Raw genomic sequence first — 14,639 nt, forward strand, 5'->3', positions numbered from 1 at the left:
CCCCTAAAACGGCACGAATCGGGGTTCTAACCTAACAATTACTAAGGGTCAAAAACCTTGCGAGAAGCCTCCCAGTTCTCTAAGACCATCTTGCCGTAAGGCGGACTCGTTGAGGGTTCCACACACCTGCTTCCCTCAATAGGCGTTCTTTAGTTATTTAATTAGGTCCTACCATGTTTATGTGTGACATTTAAAATCATCTTCCTTAATTAAGCCTTTCAAAGGAAGAGGGTTTGTTCATGTAATTTATAGCATAGACACAAATACAGAGCAAGAATTCCTTTTGATAAACAAGTTCCTTAACTTATCTTCAAGTTAATCTTTGTCTCCAGCCCATACAAGAGAAATTATATGTCCCTTTTACCTTGCAGAAGTAATTGGTCCAAATCACATGGCACTACAATTTCCATCATTTATCTAGAATAGGATCTTCCACTTCCACAGATGTTGGGGCCACAGAGGTCTTCAACTCAATTCCGGACTTGGAAATGGATGTCCAGAGCTCCACTTAACCTACAAGTTGCCTAGGAGTGAAACATTATTTCCATGGTTGGCCTTTTTACCACTCGACCTTCGCCCCATGAATCGAGCAGTGCCTTTTTCGAGTTGATCTGTGGTGCGATCATGGAGGTGATTCACCCATGCAAATATCCTTTCCTTGATTGATTCATTTAAGAATCAAGCATATCTAAGGAAGTCAGCCCTAATATCATTTTCCAAGAAAATATTCCTTTTATCCCCATGGCAATTTGGCATCATAGACCCCCACCATGAATTTACCATCAATCACAAGCACTTGGAATAATCATCCAAATGACAATCCAATAATCACTTGAATGCAAAAGTATTTAGGATGTTTGATCAACCAACAAAACCAGTTGTATTTTTTCAAACAATGCAAGAATAGATGCGATAACATTTTCATCTGCATATTCGCTCTCCCCCTTGGGATCTAAGAGTAATATTATGCAAAATTTTACTTAACACTCCCTTCCTTCGGCTAAGGCATATGTTAAGGTCTCATACAACTATACAAGATGTAAGTTCTATTGATCACTTACATTAATCGATAACCCAACCTTCTTCCTAACAAGTATAAAAGTATCAGTTTTTCTTTGACTTAGGTTTTTCTAATCCTTGGGCTCTCCACTTGCCTTTGAGGCCTAGAGTTATTGTTTGCAGCCTAACCCAGAGTTGAATTGATAAACATAGTAGTTATTAGATAGATCTCAATGCATCTTAGTTTTAATCCTTAGGATCTTTACTTGTACTAACTATGCAAATCATCAATATCCCAATCTATCGTGAGCTATCAGTTCGTGATATTAGCAAGAGCTTGGCAAAGGCCTAGAGTTTCTAAGATGAAATTCTTTTAGACTAGGTTGCCTACCATGCAATCCATCAAGCGTGCAAGCTGCAACATATACCTTCAATGTGACGGAAACATAACTATTAATTTGCAAGAAGAGGGAATCAATAACCTTATATGATTTTCATGCTACGTATGAATTTTCCACATAGCATCTAGATGTGATTAACTTCTCCTGATACATGCATTTTGAAAACTCAATCTTTCGAATATTTGAGATGAAGTTTATCATTTTCTATAAACTATTCTCATACGACCTAACGTATCTCATGCGGGAATAAAAATGCATCTATCAATTTGGAAATATAGTACTTATGTCAAGTACCATAGTTGGATTGACAGTGATGCCCTCGCTTAAAGCTTCGTTGTTGGTTGTGGGATTGCCACCCACATGTTACATTCTCTGCTTGGGGGATAGTCTCGATCTTTCTTTCTTTTTGGAGCAACTCCCATAGGAAATTTAGCAGCCTCTTGCTCGAATAGAGGGGGACAATTGGTGGGAAAATAAGCTCGCGGGGTAAGGAATAAGCTGTGTGTGATTACCCTCTAAGGAGGGGAAAAACAAGAACCTTCTAGAAGGTTCTCTCTCTTCTCCTCTCTCTCTCTCTGTTAGCGTGCCAAGGCATCCTTCAATGGGGGGGGGGGGAGGGTTTATAATCGGGGGAGGTGGGGAGGAAGCAAAGGGGTGGCGGTGGTGGTGGTGTCCAACCCCACCCACCACTTGTCATCATGGTGCATGGTAGCGGGCTTCTTAGCCTCCCTTTTAGGCTGCGGACTAGTCAAGGGAGCCAGGGGTGGTAGGCCACATGGCCTCCCCCCTCATCATCATCCTCTTCCTTATCTTCTCCTCTTTCCCCCCCCCCCCCCCCCCCCCCCTTCCCCCCACCACCTATTTGGCATCGACAAGGAGGAGGAGATAAAAAATTTTGAAATGAAATTGTTGAAAAAAATTATATTTAGGGGGGGGGGGGGGGCACCACCTATTTGGCATCGACAAGGAGGAGGAGATAAAAAAATTTGAAATGAAATTGTTGAAAAAAATTATTATTTAGGGGAGGGGGGGTATTACATCCTCTCCCCCTTAGAGAACTCAAGATGTCCTCTCAAAAGAAATTGTGGGTTTCATTTTGGAACTTGTGGGGTAGGACCCATCACGCATTCGTTGCAACACTCTGACCACTCATAAACAATAACTTATTGTATTTGATATATCTGAGTCTAGATTAGAAGAGAAAAGTTATTGTAGTTACATCTCATAAATATCTTCTAGGCTTTTTTCTAACTGCCTGATAATTTCCTAGTAGATTCTGGATCACTGAGGCTTGTACAACTTTATTTCTTGTAAGTTCAAGTTCTCTTTGAGTCCTGTTGGGACAATTCACATGGATATGTCCAATGTTGTGGCACTAGGAGCATTAGTGTTTAGGGTGCTTTGGACATTCCCTTTTGAAATGACCTAGCTCCTTGCAATAGAAACAACGCAAAGCTTTATCACTTGGGATCACAAGATTCTTAGTTGTCTTTGGCAGGATTTTCTTCTTTAGACAAAATTGCCCTAGGATCCTTTTAGCAACCGAAGTGGTCCTTTATCTTGGACACTCTGTTTCCAAATTGTCCTCTTTTTAGATCTGGACTGAGATCCATGGACAATTGGCTTTGGTTGTAATACTAAAGAACACTCCCAAGCTTCAACATGCTAGTAATACCTAATCTATATTAGTTGAGAAAGAGAAATTCATTGTAAGTTATAACTGTCGTTCCTTGCTAAAGTATCTTTGATCACTTGTAAGTTCTAGGTTCAAAATTGATGCAACTCATATTACTCAAGTTAACTATAGTTACAAGAGTAAGGTTTATTTCAATACAAGTTATATTACATGTTATTAAAATTTTTCTAGGATTTCTAATCATCTTGAAGAGGTGTAGTGAGTTCTAAGTCTTCGTCTTCATCTGATTCCTCTATATATCTAAAGACTACACTTGTGTAGATTTGTTTCCTTGGAGGCTCAATATCTTATAGACTTAAGTCAGGGTAGTCTGCTTGGACATGCCCTAGCTCATTTCACTGGAAGCATTGACGGTTGGGACATCTCTTATGGATATGCCCTATCTCTCCGCACATGTAGCATCTCGTCCTGATCTCGAGAATCATCTTTGTCACAATTTCCCGATTTAAGTTCTTGGATGATTGGCTTTACTCGAACTAATGCATCTTGTAAGTCCGTTGGATGTACTTCAAGATGGTGGTTCAGAGGAGTGTTTAGGCCATGGAAAAACTTGGATACTTGCTGTGCAATATCCTTAGGTGTTGCATATTTTAGTAGGGTTACAAACTTTGAGTAGTAGACTTCCAAGGTTAATTCCAGCTGCTTGAGATTAAAGAATTCATTCATCCTCAAAGTCTGGTAGATTGGCAGAAGGTATCGTCCACGTACAACATCTTTCACCTAAACCCAAGTGACAACGACTTCAGATATACCTTGATCTTTGCACCATTGCTTCCACCATATCTGAGCCTAGCCAACTAACTTACGTTTGGCTATCATTGCTTGACTGGTAGAAGCAGTTCCTACAACAGAGAAATAATCATTCATCGACTCAATCCATATTTCTGCCTGTGTTGCGACGTCTATTCCTTTTCCACAAAACTTGGGTGCCTTAATCTGCTTGAGAATGATTTTTTTCTCTTGCATGTCAGCCTTCGTGGGTGTAGAAGGTGCTTGACAATCAAACCATACCACTTAGGTTATTTTGTTTAGGATATGTCTATGAACCATACATTAATCAATCACATATCATTACAAAGTTTTGCTTTGATACCAACTATAACGTGCCTGGCTCTGTCCAAGCATGTTTTTAGCAGTCCATCGTGAGATGAATCTAAGCTTCACAACCTAGCACTCCCATGGAATGTCATGGGGTTTGTCGCCTAGGGTTTCTCGAGTCCACCTTGCAATGGAACGTTCACGGTGAACCCATTGGGATCGACCTGAAATTTGGGTTCCTAGTGGTCAAGGTCTCCTAATAGCATTCCGAGTCTTGGACATCGTACTTTACGCAAAGATACCCAATTCAAAGTAGATCCATGCTGCACTTGGTTCAAAGAGAATGGAAAATGAGAGGGATGTGTCGCTCAACCTCTCTACCTGTAGGGCATAGTCCCATTCCGATCCCCTAAAACGGCATGAATCAGGGTTCTAACCTAACAATTACTAAGGGTCGGACGTTAGTAAAACCTTGTGAGAAGCCTCCCAGTTCTCTGGGACCACCCTGCCATAGGGCAGACCCGTCGAGGTTCTGCCCACCCACTTCTCTCAATAGGCATTCTTTAGTTATTTAATTAGGTCCTACCACATTTACGTGTGACATTTAAAATCAACTTAATTAAGACTTTTAGGGAACAAGGTTTGTTGACATAATTTATAGCATAAACATAAATACAGAGCAAGGAGTCATTTTGACAAACAAGTTCCTTAACTTATCTTCAAGTTAATATTTGTCTCTTGCCCATACAAGAGAAATTACATGTCCCTTTTTTCCTACAAAAGTAGCTGGTCCAAGTCATAAGGCATCACAATTTCCATCCTTTATCTAGAATAAGATCTTCTAATGCTATAGACGTTGGAGCCACAGAGGTCTTTAACTCCATTCCAGACTTGGCAGGAGGTGTCTAGAGCTCCACCTAAGCTGCAAGCTACTTGGGAGTGAAACATTATTCCCGTGGTTGGCCTTTTCACCACTCAATCTTTAGCCCATGAATCAAGTTGTGCCCTTTTCGGGTTGATCCGCGGTGTGATTATGGAGGTGATCCACCCATGCAAAGAACCTTTCCTTAATTAATTTATTTAAGAATCAAGCATAGCCAAGGCAGTCAGCCCTTATATCATCTTCCAAGAAAACATTCCTTTATCCCCATGGCAATTTGTCATCACAGATCCCTCCCATGAATTTGCCATCAATCACAAGCACTTGGAATAATAATCCAAATGACAATCCAACAATCAGTTGAATGTAAAAGTATTTAGAATGTTGTTTGATCAGCCAACAAAACCAATTGTATTTTTCCAAACAATGTAAGAATAGACGCGATAACATTTTCATCTGCATATTCGCTCTTCCCCTTGGGATCTAAGAGCGATACTATACAAAATTTACTTAACTCCATTCCTTCGACTAAGGCATATGTTAAGGTCTCATACAATTGTACAAGATGTAAGTTCTATTGATCACTTACATTGATTGACAACCCAACCTTCTTCCTAACAAGTATAAAAGCATCGGTCTTCCTTTTTGACTTAGGGTTTCCTAATTCTTGGGCTCTCCACTCGCCTTTGAGGCCTGAAGTTGTTGTTTGTATCTAGTCTAACCCTGAGTTGGATTTATGAACATAGTAGTTATAAGACAAATCTCAAGGCATCTTAGTTTTAATCCTTAGGATCTTTTCTTATACTAACTATGCACATCATCAAGATCCCAATCTATCATGAGCTTATCAATTCGTGATATTAGCAGGAGGTTAGGCAAAGGCCTAGAGTTTCTAAGATGAAATTCTTTTAGACTAGGTTGCCTACCATGCAATCCATCAAGTGTGCAAGCTGCAACATATACGTTCAATGTGGCGAAAACATAACTACTAATTTGCAAGAAGAGGGAGTCAAAAACCTTATATGTTTTTCATGCTATGTATGAATTTGTCGCATAACATCTAGATGCGATTAACTTCTCCTAATACATGCATTTTGAAAACTCAATATTTTGAATATTTGAGATGAAGTTTATCCTTTTCTATAAACTATTCTCATGTAGTATAGTTTGGGACCTAACGTATCTCATGGGGAAATCAAAGCAATCATCTATCAATTTGGAAATATATTACTTTTGTCAAGTACCGTAGTTGGATTGACAATGATGCCCTCGCCCAAAGCTTCATTGTTGGTTGTGGGATTGGCACCTGCACGTGACATTGTCCGCTTGGGGGCCATTCTCGATCTTCCTTTCTCTTTGGGGCAACTCTCGTAGGAACTTCAACAGCCTCTTGCTCAAATAGAGGGGGGGCTATTGGTGGAAAAATAAGCTCATGGGGTAGGGAATAAGCTCACGAGAAAAAGGAAAAGGGAAGGTGCATGTGGTCACCTTGTACAGAGGGGAAAAAAGAAGAACCTTCTCAAAGGTTCTTTCTCTCTCCCTCTCTCTCTCTGTTAGCATGCCAAGGTGCTCTTCTCTCCTTCGATTGGGGGGGGGGAGGGGGGTTATAACGGGGGGAGGTGGGGAGGAAGTGGAGTGGTGGTGTCCCACCCCACGCACTACTTGTCATCATGGTGCATGGCGGCGGGCTTCTCAACCTCCCTTTTAGGCTGCAGACTAGTCGAGGGAGCCAAGGGGTGGAAGGCCACATGGCCTTCCCCCTCGTCATCATCATCTTCCTTATCTTCTCCTCTTCCCCTCTGGCCACCTGTTTGGCGTTGACAAGAGGGGAGGAGATAAAAATTTTGAAATGAAATTGTTGAAAAAAACTATATTTAGGGGGGGGGTTGGGTTCTTATGGATCACGCTAAAAAGGGGTGGTTTATTAGACTTTCCTTATACTCATTATATGATAGAATGAGTAGCAAGGAAGGAGGCATGTAGCTTCCTAGATGGATTTTCAAGTTACAATCAAGTCCAAGTCTACCTGGATGATTGATCTAAAATACCTATTGCAACAAAATGGGGAATCTTTGCCTATATGATCATGCCCTTTGAATTGATTAATGCACTTGTGAAGTTCCAAAGATACTAATGTGTACCATTTTTAAAGACATGCTTAGGAAACGGCTTGAGGTATTTATTGATGATTTATGTGTGTACTCTAATTGGAAGGATTATCTTGAGAAACTCCAACTTATCTTTAAAAGATGTTGGCAATATATAAGCTATCCCTTAATCCTCGTAAGTGTCAATTTTGGGTAAACTATGGCATCAACTTGGGCAATGCCATATCCAAAAATGGCATTGAAATAGACACTACTAAGGTGAGGGTTATCATCAATCTACCACCCCCCATCAACCACGAACTGTAATGCTTTCTCCGGCACACTGGGTACTATTTGGCTTTGTCCTTGGTTATGCAGTCGTCCCTTGACCTTTGTACAAGCTACTAGTATCCTAGAAGTGGACCGAGGAGTCTCAAGACTCTTATGAAGCATCTAAAAAGGCTCTCATGATAGCACCTATCTTACTAGCCTCTGAGTGGTCGATTTTTTCTCATGTGCATAGATGCCTCCAAAGTTACAATTGGGATGGTATTGTGCCAGTGTGGCAAAACATAACATCACTTCCCCACCATAAGCTTCACTAATTGATAATACACTAAAGTCAAAATGAATCATTCCACTGCTAAACAAGAAGGTTTAGCTATGGTATACACACTGAAGAAGTTTTGCCATTATTTATTACCTATATAGGTCATTTACCTTTCTTACGGACCATCAAGTCTTGTTATATCTTGTAAACAAGCCAGCCCTATGCTACTGGACACATTGCTAGATGGCTTCTTTTATTGTTAGAATTTGATTTTTGCATCGTTGTAAGAAAAGAAAAATAACATTTCATGGCTGATCACTTTTCACGAGTAACTAGTGGTTGCAAGGCCACAGGAGTTGACAATTAACTTCTTGATGCTCATCTACTTCACATTAACTATGAAGCTCTTCAAGGCTCATCTCATGCCCCATTGGGTTGATGGCATAGGATACATTCTTGAATCTGGCCTTCTAGAATGCCCAAATCAAAGGGCATGTCTCACCCACGTTTTAATCAAAACCAGACCATATTGATCATTAGTCAATTGTATTGCTTAGGAAATGTCAGACTTCTCAAAAGATGTGTGTGTGAGCATGAGATAGAAGTATTTTCGGAGGACACTTTGATGTAGCCACCATGGCCAAGAAGGTGCTTCAAGCTCAACTCTGGTGGCCCACACTATTCAAGGATGCTAGCTGCTTTGCTAAACACTACAAAGAGTGCAAACACATCAAATTGCCCACTTGCAATGACAAAATGGAGCTCGCATTAGTTATTTCCAACCAACTTTTTGAAAATTAGGGTATAGATTTCATGGGACCAATCAGCCCAATTTCTCAATAATCATAGGCTTGATACATCATCGTAGCAACCAACTACATGATTAAATGGGTAGAAGCATAAGCAACCTATAAAAATAACACATGAAACACTACTAGGTTTCTTTGGGGACAAGTCATCTCACAATTTCAATGCCCCATAGGAATAGTTAGTGATCAAGGGACACACTTCCCAAAAAAGTTAATCCATCACCTTAAATCCACATTCCTCATCATCCATTAAAAAATCTAGCCAATACTATTCTCAAGCCCATCAAGGCTAAAGCTACCAACAAAGTCGTCGTGAGTGTCTTGACCAAGACTATTTTTGGTTCATGATCTAACTAGAATCACAAGCTCACAACAACTCTCAAGACATATCACACAACTTATAAGCTTTGTTTCATTTGACATATAGCTCTTATCTCCTCATGCCTATAGAATTCTTAATCAATAGTCTATAAATCACTATTCAAGATCATTAGGAAGGCACTAAAGCATAGCAATTTACTTGCTTAAGTTGGAACAATTGACTAAAACACAACTGCTAGCCACTCATGCCCTACTTGTTGAAGAAAAGGTTAAACAAAAAGCCTAGTTTAATAAGCATATCAAGCAATACTCTTTCAATAGGGGGCCTTGTCCTACTTTGTTTAATTGAAAGACACAAGAAGAAACTCACATTATGAGACCTTGGACCTTTTTGTGTTTGCATGATCAATAGAACCAAGAATGTATAGTAGAATCTCTAGATGGCCAACCCATTGTCCACTTCGATGTCAAAAGAATTTGGAAGTAATACCCACCCAGAAACCCTTTGCATGAGCCACCAATGGTAAATATAGATGTTCTTGTGCCACGCATAGAACAAAATTTGTTCTATGTATAGTATAAGCAAAGCTAGCACATCTCTTCACCTGTGCTGAGAAAGCATGATCATTAATAGCATTGAGTTAGAGGATGAGTCTCTCATCCCAGTTGCATATCTTTGGAATCTCCTTGTTGCTACCGACCAATAACAACCAATCATCTCATTGATGAGGGATCTAATTATAATACCTTGCCATATCTCTATTGGAAGAACCTAGGGCAACTTGCATTATAGCCTACCAATGCAAGGCTTAACCCTTATGGAGGACAACCATACTCTTTGTTGAATTGATGCAAGCTCACAATCACAATTGACACAGCACCATTCCATTCCTCTTTGATGCTCTTCCCACTGTTAAAGGAGTAGGTGTCGAGATTCTCTTGGGAAGCACTTTTAAGCATCTGACCAATTGTCACGTCAACTACATTGACAAACACATTCAACTTCAGTTGATCTATTCTCATGTGCATTTGTCTCCCAAAATAGAAAACTAAATCCAATTCTGATAATTAGCATTCTCCACCTAGCTAACCCAACAAGACCATGACCCTATTGGCCTAGGAACTAGATGATCAAGCAAGACATGCTCCGATAACGTATGTGAAAAATATATTTATCTAATATTACAATTAATAAAAAGTATTTAATATATACTATATATAATAATAATAATATAATGTAATATAAAAATATATTTAATATTATATATAGAAAATTATATTTATTTAATATTATATTTAATAAATATACCTTATATATAAGTATATTATTTATATTCATCTTATATTTATAAAAATACAATACTATATTATTAAATTATACACACATAGGTAGGTAGACATGCGTGCATGAGCGGGTGGATTATGCAAATGAGATCCCAGATGTGAGCAGTCAGGGTCGTGTAATGCACAGGTGGGCACCATATGGTACACGATCTGAAAAAATTTGGGAGGAGTCGCAAGCACTCGTTCACTGTCCCCAATATTTCGACAATAATTATAGAGATGAATTTCCTTCATGGAAGGAAGAAGAGAGGAAATTAAGGAGAGAAGAGAGACTAGATACAAACTTATAAACATGCACATATATAGATACATATAAACACATGCAAACAAATACATCCATGCACAAACTTATAATAAACATGCATATATATAGATACATATAAACACATGTAAACACATACATCCATGCACCAACACATGCCTATACATACACATACATGTGTATCACAAGCACATATATAAGGTGAAAAAATATGTGAGACATGGGATTTGAGGGAAAAAAAAAGAGAGAAAAGAAGAATCTAATCATAGAGCATCAAGGAGGTATGTATATGCATGTGTCTATATAGCATTTAAGGTCTTTAAATATGATATCATAAGGGGTGTAAAAATAGCTATAACTCTGCCTAAAAAATGAACTTGAATGCAAAGTGAAATGCATAAGTGTATGTCATAACGTTTATGATTTCTAATGAGAACTTGAGATTTTAATGTGAAAAAACTTATTTACCCAAAGTGGGTGAAAAGAAGTTTTGTCCATATCAAGTGGAAGGAAAATGAAAAAAAATTCAATCTTCGATAAATCTAGTATCTTGATATATTAGATTTGTATCAAGCCATAAAGACGTGAGGGGGGCACCTGGGGGCAGTGTCCAACTCGGTGGTGATGTTCCATTTGGGCTGGCGGGTTCCGGAGAGGTCCGGCGTCAGCATCTCGTGCACCACCCACTCGCGAGCTGCTTTGGCCTGCGCTGAGCCCCCAAAAAGTAATTAACGGCTAGTGATCCCAGAGAAATGAGACACGTTGTCTATAAACAACCACTGGGAGCGATGGGCTTATCATAGTACTTATTTGATTGATTATTCTTATATTATGCGCGCAAGATAATCTGGAAATCTGATAAGCGTCGTTGGATAAATTGAAACGCAGATACCTACGGTGATATAATAAGCAGGACGTCACAATCAGATGGGTACGAGAGAGGATTACCTCGGGAGGGGGTTCGGGTAAGGCATGGTCGTGGCGCTTGTATTCCAGAGGGCTGTGGGCCCGTCCTACTTTACCACCACGAATAGCCGGATGCATATTGCGTACTATCAATCTGTGCACGACGCATATGAGAGAGAGAGAGAGCCCCCTCACGTCCTTTTGTCTCAACCGTCCGCCTCATGTATCAACTCTCACATTCCGTTTAGAGACCCCCTGAAATTTGTATATATCTAGATGAAATATCATAGCACCGTTTCCTCTTGACGTATGCACATTCGTGCCTTTGAAAATCTTGTTACTTAAATTCACTAGATGTTCCACACCTAGATTTTATTGGTGCTTCACATCCATGTCTTCATGATATTTTGCAAATTTGGGGTTCAAAAACATATTTTTTATAGTAAGAGGATTCATGGAAGATTGATATAAAAAATATAATCTAGATTTTGAATTTGAATGCATACAAATATAATAAATAGAGATGTCGCACACACTAACATATAGGGATTGGAAGATTAACCTCAATAGGGTCAAGCCTAAACTATATATCTAAAGGATCCATTATGACCATTTCTCAAAGAGACACACATTTAATAATGATTTCTATTCACAATGAGTTTATTATAGCATGCATATTCTACACACATGGAGCTTACAACAATATATAAATTTGATAACCTATACATATATTGACAATTACTTCTTCTTTTGCCTCACACGCATTTAGCCATTAGTCTAGTAAAAATAAAATTATATACATATTTTAAATTTATTAATAATTATCTATGATATTTGATTGAATATGTTTGTTGACTTAGATATTTCTCCCACGAGAATGATTGAATATTATCATTGCACCAATGTTACTAATAATAATGGCATTTCGTATGCTAGGATATGCTTCATGCAACAAGAGATTCACATGATACACTACAAGGAAAGGAAAGCATAGCAATGATAAATTTTTATGAGATTTAACGGTGTCGCTAAAAGTGCCACTATTATATCTCTATATGCATCACTACACATAGCAATGCTTTATGACACATATATTGATGCTTTTTTTTGTGATGTATATTAGGACACCAATAGCGATGGGTTACTAAGAAAAAAAGTGCCAAAACCCAGGCATGGCATTATACAGGGAACTTATAATGAGAGAGAGAGAGAGAGAGAGAGAGAGAGAGAGAGAGAGAGAGTGCTCAAATCAAGGGAGAGAGAGAGGAGGGACCACCATTGTTACCACTACCACTATCTTTTATGAAGAATGAGGATAGGAGCATCGAAGAGAAGGAGAAAAGTTGCAAAGGAGAAGAAGGAGAACAAGGAAAACATAAAGATTCTTCTTTGAGCTTTTAGGTAAGTGCATTGTCTCTTCTCTCTTTTTTATTTTTCTTCTCCTGGGAGGAAGAGAGGGAGAGAATGTGTGTGTGTGTAGAGAGAGAGAGGGGGGAGAAAAGGAGAGTGAAAAAGTTTAAAAAAGCTATGATATGCATATTAGAGAGAGAGAGAGAGAGAGAGATTTTAAAAAGGAGGAAAAAATAAAGAGAGGGAAAGAGAGAGAAGTAAAGAAAATAGAGAGAGAGAGAGAGAGAGAGATAAAGAGAGAAATAAGAAAAAAAAGAAATAGAAACAGAAGAAGAGAGGAAGAGAGAGAAAATAAAAAATAAACAAAAGGAGGAAAAATGGAGAGAGGGAGAGAAATATATATGGAAAGAGAGAAATAAAGAGAGGGAGAGAGAAAAATAGAGAGGAGGGGGAGAGAGAAATAGAGAGAAGTTAAGGAGAGAGAGATAAAACTAAATAGAAAGAGAAAGAGATAGATAGAGAGGGGAGGACAGAGAAATAAAGAAAATAGAGAGAGGGAATGAAAAAAGAGAAAGAGAGGGAAGAATAGAGATAAAGAAGAGGAAGGGAGAGAGAGAAGTAAAGGGAGGGAGAGATAAAAGAAAAGGAAGGAAAATAGAGGGGGGGAGGGAGAGAGGTAGAGAGGAAAATAGAAAGAGGGAGGAGAAGGGAGGGAGAGATAGAGAAATAGAGAGAGGCTAGAGAGGGAGAGATAAAAGAGAGAGAGAGAGAGAGAGGTAAAGAGATAGAGAGAGATATATATAAAAATAGAGAGAGAGAGAGAGAGAGAGAGAGGGAGAGGGATAAAGGGAGAGAGAGGTAGAAAGAGATAGATAGGAAGGGAAGGAGACATAAAGATAAGGGAAGAAATGTAACGTGCCCGCTTCTCAAATCGCGGGACACGTCTTAGCAGTCCATCGAGAGATATATCTAGAAGACGCCGCCCGGCACTCCCAAGGAATGACACAGGGTTTGCCAACTAGGGTCTCTCAAGTCTGCCTCGCAAGGGAACTTATCTGGCCATTCCCACTAGGATCGACCTAAGGTCCGGGTTCCTAGCCAACATTGTCTAGGGTCATAGATCGACTTCCCTAACATTTCTCGTTAACATTTCCTTTGAGGAAAGCTCTCGACTAACTGAGACCATTCCGTAGGATAGACCCATTGGTCACATCCACCACGCTTCCCTCGGGGAGGGGGGAGGGGTTGTTTTAGTTATCTAATTACCTACCACATTATGTTTGGCATATAAAAGCAGCTTCCTTAATTAACCCATTAATCATAGGTTCCTTCATGTAATTTAGACCACTGACACAAAGACAAGATAAAACACTTCCTTAACTTATCTTAAGATTAATGTTTGTCTCCTGCCCATATAGGAGAATTAAGTGTTCCTTTCTGCCTCCACAGAAAAATCCTTCCGTCTTTCGGCAATAAAACCCAAAGGTTTATCCTACCAAGATTCCGCCTTGTAACTAGTATCAAGGCCTCGAGATCCCATCTCAAGTCACGTAGAACACTTGTGTAGGGCCTGGAGGCATTGGGATTTACGGCCAGAGCCCCCACTGGCACCCAAGCGTCCTCCTATGCCAAGTAATTTCCACGGAGAGACCTCTCGTGGCGGGTTCGGTCCACATTCTCGACACGGATTCATAACCCCCTTTGTTAGGGTTTGGCCGTTCGCGGGGGGGAGGGGGGAAAGAGGGGGGAAAGGGTAGCTAGCGCCATCCTTCCTTAATTATCCCTTTAGAAAATCAACCACAGCTGAAACAACCAGCATAAAAACAATTACTAGGGAAAACATCCCTTTTGTTTCCATGGCAATCAGTCATCTCAGACCCGGCCATGCAATCATCAATCACACCCCACTTGGGTTAACATCCAAAACCACATTAACAAACAATTGAATGCACAACCTCTTGCTTCAAGGCATCGCAATCCCATTGCATGCACAATC

At 39.6% G+C, this 14,639-nt stretch overlaps 1 protein-coding gene across 12 annotated transcripts in view; it reads right to left on the reverse strand.

Annotated features, from left to right (window-relative positions):
• The window catches only part of LOC148013917 (uncharacterized), a 67,076-nt gene extending 55,585 nt beyond the window's left edge, over positions 1–11,491 (reverse strand). For all 12 annotated transcript variants that reach the window (XR_015688655.1, XR_015688656.1, XR_015688657.1 and 9 more), the window contains exons 1-2: positions 11,336–11,491; positions 10,985–11,091 (exon numbers count right to left, since the gene is read on the reverse strand). Coding sequence is in view for 9 of the 12 variants with exons in the window: in XM_087666792.1 (XP_087522918.1) it covers positions 10,985–11,091; positions 11,336–11,431 (203 nt within the window). In the remaining 3 variants the exon portion in view is untranslated. The remainder of the gene's footprint in view (positions 1–10,984; positions 11,092–11,335) is intronic.
• Between the last annotated feature and the right edge of the window lie 3,148 nt (positions 11,492–14,639).

This window comes from Lygodium microphyllum, chromosome 25, assembly GCF_053477565.2.
Source record: "Lygodium microphyllum isolate KBCC chromosome 25, Lygodium_microphyllum_v1.1.10, whole genome shotgun sequence".
NCBI lineage: Eukaryota > Viridiplantae > Streptophyta > Polypodiopsida > Schizaeales > Lygodiaceae > Lygodium > Lygodium microphyllum.